The sequence below is a fragment of the Leuciscus leuciscus genome (assembly GCF_965113295.1).
Source record: "Leuciscus leuciscus genome assembly, chromosome: 4".
Lineage (NCBI taxonomy): Eukaryota > Metazoa > Chordata > Actinopteri > Cypriniformes > Leuciscidae > Leuciscus > Leuciscus leuciscus.
The window spans coordinates 474,098-483,897 of record NC_138728.1 but is presented as its reverse complement, the minus strand read 5'-3'; the positions used below and the strand labels follow the sequence as shown (position 1 = coordinate 483,897).

General features: G+C 40.3%; 1 protein-coding gene across 1 annotated transcript in view; it reads left to right on the top strand.

Moving 5' to 3' along the window:
• The first annotated feature begins 2,378 nt into the window (after positions 1 to 2,378).
• The window catches only part of lrig3 (leucine-rich repeats and immunoglobulin-like domains 3), a 33,438-nt gene continuing 26,016 nt past the window's right edge, over positions 2,379 to 9,800 (top strand). The window contains exons 1-3 of the mRNA XM_082166950.1: positions 2,379 to 2,800; positions 9,486 to 9,557; positions 9,652 to 9,726. Of these exons, the coding sequence (XP_082023076.1) occupies positions 2,598 to 2,800; positions 9,486 to 9,557; positions 9,652 to 9,726 (350 nt within the window). The 5' untranslated portion in view covers positions 2,379 to 2,597. The remainder of the gene's footprint in view (positions 2,801 to 9,485; positions 9,558 to 9,651; positions 9,727 to 9,800) is intronic.

Genomic DNA, 9,800 nt, shown 5'->3' with positions numbered 1-9,800 from the left:
TCTGTGTTCATGTGTTCATGTGTTTCACGTGTTCACGTGATCATGTGTTTCACGTGTTCTCTGTGTTCGTGTGTTCGTGTGTTCATGTGTTCTCTGTGTTCATGTGTTCATGTGTTCGTGTGTTCATGTGTTCATGTGTTCTCTGTGTTCATGTGTTCTCTGTGTTCATGTGTTCATGTGTTCTCTGTGTTCTTGTGTTCTCTGTGTTCATGTGTTTCATGTGTTCATGTGTTTCATGTGTTCTCTGTGTTCATGTGTTCTCTGTTCATGTGTTCTCTGTGTTCATGTGTTTCATGTGTTCTCTGTGTTCATGTGTTCTCTGTGTTCATGTGTTCATGTGTTCTCTGTGTTCATGTGTTCTCTGTGTTCATGTGTTCATGTGTTCTCTGTGTTCATGTGTTCATGTGTTCTGTGTTCATGTGTTCGTGTGTTCGTGTGTTCATGTGTTCATGTGTTTCATGTGTTCATGTGTTTCATGTGTTCATGTGTTTCATGTGTTCATGTGTTCATGTGTTTCATGTGTTCATGTGTTTCATGTGTTTCATGTGTTTGATATTAGAGTCTAAACTCACAGAAGGACTGGATCATGTGATCATCAGATATGAATATGATACCGGAGCTTTATAGGGTTAATGACTCGTGTTAGGGATTCTTGCCTGAACAAACAGCAGTAAGTGCAGTTCCAGAATACCCAGAATGCCCTGCTCCTCCACAGACCGCAGATATACCTGCAGGAATGAGTGTGTGTGTCTCTGCACAGAATCGGCCCTTCTTCCACTCGTAAACACCGTCAGCTGTCAAACACACGGCCATGTTTGTGCTGGCGGAGACGAGCCACTGGAGCAGTGCATGCTGGGAAGGCAGGGTTTCTGCTATTCTGAGTATAATGACTGGCATCTGTCCACAGACCCGAGACTCAGGACTCATTTAAGAGACTGATCTTTTACACTGAAGATATTACATTCATATTTATGTCATTAAATGTATGCCGTTATAAACACTAGCGTTGGGCGTAACATGTTACAAGTAACATGAGTTACCTAATCAGAGTTCTCACTAGTAATGCATTACTTTTACATTTACAGCAAAATATCTGAGTTACTTTTTCTTAATAAGTTGTTTTAGTTATTAAAACAAACAAGCAAATCCAGCCCAGGTGAGAGATAGTGACGTAACATTTTAATTTGCATAAAAAGTTGCTTTTTTAGGGAGTAACGCAATATTGTAACGCATTACTTTTAAAAGTAACTTTCCCATCACTGATAAACACACATTAATAGTGTGAAAGTAACATGTTTATTAGTGAAGTCACAGGTTGTTATTATTCTGAATAAAAATGACAAATAAAAAAATAAAATAAAAGGACATTCGCATATTTAAAAAACAACAACAACAACACAACCATTATAAATAATTAATTTAATATAATAAATATAAATAATATATTTAATAAGTTTTTAATTAGGCAAGATAAAATACGCCTTTACATTTCTTTTTTAAATCAATGCTTAATAAGTTGTTGTGTTTAATAATAGATCGAGCTGAACCGGACGATCATTTGCTTGAGGCCATAATCATGATTAGAAATGAAAGCGAATGCCGTTTGCTTAATAAGAATTGATTTCTGTCTGTTTGTCCCTGTTGATTATGTGGGACAATCAAATATTCAATCCAACCACTAACCTACTTATAATTCATGATGATCGGGGAAACGTGTCATGATTCCTGGATAGTGAACTCAGGATCACAAACTAGTATGGAAGATTGTTCCTGTAACGGGTTCAGTGAAAACATACTTTTCTGATGGGTTTGGGAAATAAAGCTCGTTCACACCTTATTATGAACATGTTTTACTCATGTTTTAAGGGCCATCTCTTTTTCTTTCTCGTTAAACAGTTTTATATGTTCAAGTGATTTCATGCAAGCTGCTGAAATCATAAATGATGACATACTGTGTCAAAATTGACATACTGAGTCAAATGTACTTTTTGACGTAAAAAGTGAAATTATGAGTTATAATTTTGAGATGAAAAGTAGGAATTATGGCTTAAAAAGTCAAATTATGACATTAAAAGTCAAACATATGACGTACTAAGTCATATTTATGAGATGAAAAGTCGAAATTTAAATACTAAGCACGAAAATTCAAAATTGTGACATAAAAGTCTAAATTCCGTTTGAAAAACTGACTATGAAATAAAAACGCTAAAAGATACGGAGCCCCTAAAGAGTCATGGTGAAAGAAAAGAAAAAAAATGTGTCAATGTACACACGTACTCTCGCAAAATGTTTTGAAAAGTGCCTCTGTCTGCCTGTACTACATTACCCAGAACCCCTCTCGCTGTACAGCCCGCGGGAGCGCGCGCCGCGGAATGCTGCTCTGATTCCAGCGCGCGGTGGAAAAAAGTTCCTCAGAGATGGAGCGGTTGGTGAGGCGCTGATTTCTGCACTTTTATTCATGATAGTAAACGGTAAAAGAGAGTTCAGTTGACGCGGACCTGCTAAGATCTCTGTTCTCTTTCATATTCGTGTGGAATTTAAACTTTTAAGGATCGATTTTGTGGACTTTTTGATCAGTTTTGTTGTTGCGGGTGAAAATGCCGCAGCCCGCTCGCGCTGTGAGCCTCGCGCTGCTTGTGTTTCACCTCACGGGATTTAAAGCGCTTCACGGAGACTCGGAACCGGACCTGGACCTGGACCCGTGCCCGTCCGTGTGCTCGTGTGTGGGATCCCTCGCCGACTGCAGTGCACTGAAACACGGCAGGATCTCGGAGCGACTGCCCGCGAGGATCAGGAGCCTGTGAGTGTGTTTTACCTCAGATCCTTTGTGTCTCTCTCACTGGAACACGATCAAAACATCCACATTCGTTTAAATATGGGAAAAACACTCAAGGTGGAGAACGATAGCAGTGTGCGGACTGCTCATAGATCACTGACGTGAAAAACAACTTAAACAAACAAAGCTGAAACTAGGATAAACAAACTTTTCTCCGTCTAAACAGTGACAGTGATAGTTGAGTTAGTTTGATCGATTTTCCTCGTGTGTGTGTGTGTGTGTGTGTGTGTGAGAGAGAGAGAGAGAGAGAGAGAAGAGAGAGTGAGTGTAAATGTGTGTGTGTGTTCAGTTTAAAGGCCCAAAGAATTTAACAATAACCTCGATATTACCCAGGCATTTTCTCTTGATCTATATAAAAGTTCAGACAGTTTCTTAAAGAAAGAGAAATAAAATCATATTTTCATCAACATCATAATAATAACCTGATTAATGGACTAACAGTGTTAGATGTGAGTCCTCCAGAGCTTCACCAGCTGATGTTTAGATGCTTGTGTTTTATTCATGAAGAACAAACACATTGTAATTAAACAGCCTTTCACTCATTTCTCATGATGCCATGGACCCTTAAATATGATGATTTACTTTCCTATATTCATAAAGACTAATTTATACAGTTATAAATGTGTGCAATATTGCCTGGAAAATATTGACACATCTCTGTTATTGTTCTGCTCATCATTAGTTTACTGTTGATGTTTGAGGTTCAACTATCCAGACATTACAGACCAGAGAACAGTGATGTCAAATTATGTGATTATAGCTGATATATGATTTATTTTAGGGCTGTGAAGCGATTAATCGCATCCAAAATAAAAGTGTGTTTACATAATATATGTGTGTGTACCATCTATAATTATATTGTATATATAAATACACACACACATGCATGTATATATTTAATAAAAATGTGTTATTTATTTATAAAGTAAATATACTAGTGGTCGACCGAAATTGAGAAAGCAATCTGGCCGATACAATACATGTGAATACAGTAAATGAGAGACATAAAGAATATTGGTGAAACTAAATGAACATTTATTGTACATAATATTTATGCAATAAAAAATATTTACTAAGAAATTAAAAAGTAAACAAAAAGGTAAGGTAACACTTCGATAAATAAAGTTTTAGTGCAGCTTCTTGTCGGCTTAAATATTTACAGTCATTTTTTTCAGTCACAGAATCATTTTTTTCAGTTAAATAAATAATTACTGCAGGTTACAACATTTATCATTAATGAACCAATCTAAACAATATTCATAAATTAATGACTAGATAGTATGTGCAATTACAGTATACATTTTATGTACAAAACATAGTTAAATATAAATCTCACATAGTTTATTTACACTATTTACTTTAAACAGGTTGTTTTACTTTAAGTATATTTAAATAATAATGATTTAGGCCTATGTCTGTTTAGTTTTGCTTGTTTGTTTCTTTGCAATCCGTCACATGTATTTGCATGACATACATGAACACATGAACATGTATACTATTACTACACACGATATTATGCCAATCATGGATAAATAAATACAGTAGATAGTGAATAACATTTTCAAGGATTTATTTTCAAAAGTATTAGCCTATTATTACATAGTGTTCTCCTCTCATCCACCTCACGCGACCACTGACCTGTAGTGCGCGCGACCACTGACCTGTAGTGCGCGGGCGACCACTGACCTGTAGTGCGCGCGCGACCACTGACCTGTAGTGCGCGCGCGACCACTGACCTGTAGTGCGCGCGCGACCACGGACCTGTAGTGCGCGCGCGCGACCACGGACCTGTAGTGCGCGCGCCCGACCACGGACCTGTAGTGCGCGCGCGCGACCACGGACCTGTAGTGCGCGCGCGCGACCACTGACCTGTAGTGCGCGCGCGACCACTGACCTGTAGTGCGCGCGCGACCACTGACCTGTAGTGCGCGCGCGACCACTGACCTGTAGTTGGTGTGAGAGTTATGATCGGCGTATTCCTCGGTGTGAGAGTTATGATCGGTTGTGAGAGTTATGATCGGTTGTGAGAGTTATGATCGGTGTGAGAGTTATGATCGGTTGTGAGAGTTATGATCGGTGTGAGAGTTATGATCGGTGTGAGAGTTATGATCGGTGTGAGAGTTATGATCGGCGTATTCCTCGGTGTGAGAGTTATGATCGGTGTGAGAGTTATGATCGGTGTGAGAGTTATGATCGGTGTGAGAGTTATGATCGGCGTATTCCTCGGTGTGAGAGTTATGATCGGTTGTGAGAGTTATGATCGGTTGTGAGAGTTATGATCGGTGTGAGAGTTATGATCGGTGTGAGAGTTATGATCGGTGTGAGAGTTATGATCGGTGTGAGAGTTATGATCGGTGTGAGAGTTATGATCGGTGTGAGAGTTATGATCGGCGTATTCCTCGGTGTGAGAGTTATGATCGGTTGTGAGAGTTATGATCGGTTGTGAGAGTTATGATCGGTTGTGAGAGTTATGATCGGTGTGAGAGTTATGATCGGCGTATTCCTCGGTGTGAGAGTTATGATCGGTGTGAGAGTTATGATCGGTGTGAGAGTTATGATTGGTGTGAGAGTTATGATCGGTTGTGAGAGTTATGATCGGTTGTGAGAGTTATGATCGGTGTGAGAGTTATGATCGGTGTGAGAGTTATGATCGGTGTGAGAGTTATGATCGGTGTATTCCTCGGTGTGAGAGTTATGATCGGTGTGAGAGTTATGATCGGTGTGAGAGTTATGATCGGTTGTGAGAGTTATGATCGGTTGTGAGAGTTATGATCGGTGTGAGAGTTATGATCGGTTGTGAGAGTTATGATCGGTTGTGAGAGTTATGATCGGTGTGAGAGTTATGATCGGTTGTGAGAGTTATGATCGGTTGTGAGAGTTATGATCGGTGTGAGAGTTATGATCGGTGTGAGAGTTATGATCGGTTGTGAGAGTTATGATCGGTTGTGAGAGTTATGATCGGTTGTGAGAGTTATAATCGGTGTGAGAGTTATGATTGGTGTGAGAGTTATGATCGGCGTATTCCTCGGTGTGAGAGTTATGATCGGCGTATTCCTCGGTGTGAGAGTTATGATTGGTGTGAGAGTTATGATCGGCGTATTCCTCGGTGTGAGAGTTATGATCGGCGTATTCCTCGGTGTGAGAGTTATGATTGGTGTGAGAGTTATGATCGGTGTGAGAGTTATGATCGGCGTATTCCTCGGTGTGAGAGTTATGATCGGCGTATTCCTCGGTGTGAGAGTTATGATCGGCGTATTCCTCGGTGTGAGAGTTATCATCGGCGTATTCCTCGGTGTGAGAGTTATGATCGGCGTATTCCTCGGTGTGAGAGTTATGATCGGCGTATTCCTCGGTGTGAGAGTTATGATCGGCGTATTCCTCGGTGTGAGAGTTATGATCGGCGTATTCCTCGGTGTGAGAGTTATGATCGGCGTATTCCTCGGTGTGAGAGTTATCATCGGCGTATTCCTCGGTGTGAGAGTTATGATCGGCGTATTCCTCGGTGTGAGAGTTATGATCGGCGTATTCCTCGGTGTGAGAGTTATGATCGGCGTATTCCTCGGTGTGAGAGTTATGATCGGCGTATTCCTCGGTGTGAGAGTTATCATCGGCGTATTCCTCGGTGTGAGAGTTATGATCGGCGTATTCCTCGGTGTGAGAGTTATCATCGGCGTATTCCTCGGTGTGAGAGTTATGATCGGCGTATTCCTCGGTGTGAGAGTTATCATCGGCGTATTCCTCGGTGTGAGAGTTATGATCGGCGTATTCCTCGGTGTGAGAGTTATGATCGGCGTATTCCTCGGTGTGAGAGTTATCATCGGCGTATTCCTCGGTGTGAGAGTTATCATCGGCGTATTCCTCGGTGTGAGAGTTATGATCGGCGTATTCCTCGGTGTTTGTAAAGCGAGGGATGAAAGAGCGAGTGGATGTCGAGCTTCAGGAGCTGATGCTAACACACACCGCACATGTTCAGGCTTTACACTGTGAGCTTTTGTTTTCCTCAGGCCCATTATTTCTGCTGAATTAGCAGCTAAACCCAACCAGAGATGGAAGCCATTAAGAGTGTGTGTGTGTGTGTGTGTGTGTGTGTGTGTGTGTGTGTGTGTGTAGAGAGAGAGAGAGAGAGAGGCCTGAAGTCGTTGGCTGTGAATAACTCTCGCTGCCAGAATGGAAAAATAGAAGGAAAAAAAGCGTTTCATGATTTACATCTGGAAAGATCTGTGTTTCTCAGAGCTGTGGAGCGCTACAGACGGCAGCTGCTGCTTTACACCGGCTAATACTGCAAAACTGACTAAATCATTATAAATATATGAGTGAAAAACTCACCGTCAGCATTATCAGCAGTGCTGTGTGTGTCATCTGTGACGTGTGCTTGGTGTTTGATTGGATATTATTATTAATTTAGGTTGATGGCATGTTGGTAAATACTACTATGGGGATAATGTGGAACATGAATATGATAATTGTATAATTATTACTAACCCTTAGTTTTGAAACTGTTATTGAACTGAATTGGTCTGAATAACGACACTTTTGTCTTTTACAGCAGAATTCCTCTCATTCTGTTATAAAGCGGTTTATTACTGTGAAACGATTCAGCACATCCTAAATAAAAGTTATGTTTACATAATATATATAGTGTGTGTGTGTTGTGTAGGCCTATAATTATTTTGTATATATAAATAAATACACACATGCATTTATATATTTAAGAAATATTTGCATGTATATATACTAAATATATATATATAATATACATTTAAAATGTATATCATATATATATAATGTAAACACAAACTTTTATTTAGGATGTGCTGAATCGATGAGCACTATAGTGTAAATAGTAGAAATAACGCTGATGTAAAGCCCAGACTGAACCTGTGAACATTAGAGGAAAATCTGTGTGATGGAATTGAACACGAGCCGTTTCCATCCACATTAAACTGGAGCGCAAAGTTGGAATAAAGCATAAAACATCTGCAGTGTTTCCGTCTCGTGTGTTGAAGAGAACATCATCATCTCTTCCTGTGAAGCTGCAGAACATCAGGACTAAACTCTACGTGTCTGCGGTCGGACTCTTCTCCCTCCATCATAGCCGAGTGTGTGTCGAGCGTCAGGTGAAACACAGCGAGCGCTGTCGTGTTCAGGAACACACTCGTGTGTGTGTGTGTGTGTGTGTGTGAGACGCTTCTGGAGGGAGTCACACCAGATCATCATGATCACACACTTCCACTCCGCCGTCTCAGAAACATCAACATTAGAGACGCTGCGACGCCATTGGTCCACTGGTTACTCCAGTTATCCAATCACAGCCTCCGCTGAGGGTTTATTCAGTAAATGTGTTTCCATCATAGTTTAGTCTTATGGAATAAAAATGTATCCACATCAATTGAGCGCATATGTTTTTTTTAATGCACATTATTACATATCTTGGTGTTTCTATCCAGTCTTTTTAATGCTATATCCCAAAATGTGCGTAAAAATAGTATTTGTTTCACTAGTGTGATCAGGACACTATAGTTCATTATGTAAGTGAGGAGAGCAAAATAAAGTAAACTGTGACATATTACACCCACACACTCTTCATACAGGGACTACCAGTGACATTAGGGAGCAAAACTGATTGGGACACTTTGAGCTGATCATGTTTTGCTGAAGTGTTTTGTCTTTAATTGCTAATGCTCTTTTTACACACAGACTGAACAAAATGAAGCATTGCTTGGTGATTGGTTGAGCTAAACTGGTATTATCTAATTGTGTAGTTAAATTTAACAGCTGACAGATATTCAACATAATTCATGTGTGAGACAGTCTAACAGAAGGACGGACAAAACCAGTCAAATATCACACTACATCAACACCAACACACACTGTGTGGCAAACCATTACCTTTGACTGTCTGTACTCAAACAAACGATTCTTCTGAGTCATTTCAGTGGTTTGATTCTAATGAGTCATCTCAGTGGTTTGATTCTTCTGAGTCATCTCAGTGGTTTGATTCTTACGAGTCTTCTCAGTGGTTTGATTCTAATGAGTCATCTCAGTGGTTTGATTCTAATGAGTCATCTCAGTGGTTTGATTCTAATGAGTCATCTCAGTGGTTTGATTCTTCTGAGTCATCTCAGTGGTTTGATTCTTACGAGTCTTCTCAGTGGTTTGATTCTAATGAGTCATCTCAGTGGTTTGATTCTTACGAGTCATCTCAGTGGTTTGATTCTAATGAGTCATCTCAGTGGTTTGATTCTTACGAGTCATCTCAGTGGTTTGATTCTAATGAGTCATCTCAGTGGTTTGATTCTTATGAGTCATCTCAGTGGTTTGATTCTTAAGAGTTATCTCAGTGGTTTGATTCTAATGAGTCATCTCAGTGGTTTGAATCACTCCAACAAATGTTTTGCTGTATCCTGATTGGATGCTTATGATGGTGTGTGTAGTTAAAGAATATTATAAATAGTATTTTCTTTTTGGCATCAGTGTTTCCATGAAGAACCTTTAACAGGAGCATTTGTGTGTGATGTAGGTTTGAATGGTTGGATCATTAATACTGTGACGAGCTGAAATGGCGTGATGATGTCATACTGTACGAGTGTTTTGTTGAGTTTGTTCGTTCTCCTCAGGAACTCTTTGACGGCTGTCTTCTTCTTTGCAGGGATCTGAGCCATAACAAGTTACGCACGTTTCCCGAAGCGCTGTTCTCCAGCCTGCCGCACCTCAGTGAAATGTGAGTGTGTGTGTGTGTGTGTGTGATTTTGGGTATTCTTTCTCCTTGAACGTATGAAGTCTACATGTGTAACCGCTTGGTTCTCTGTTCACAGAAAACTGAATAACAACGACTTCGAGTCGATCCCGGATTTGGGTCCAGATGCTGGAAACCTCAGCTGTCTGATTCTGTGAGTGTGACGCGTTATCATGAGTTACTCCTGTTTAGACCCAACATGACAGCTTACACCTCGTCCAAGGAGTG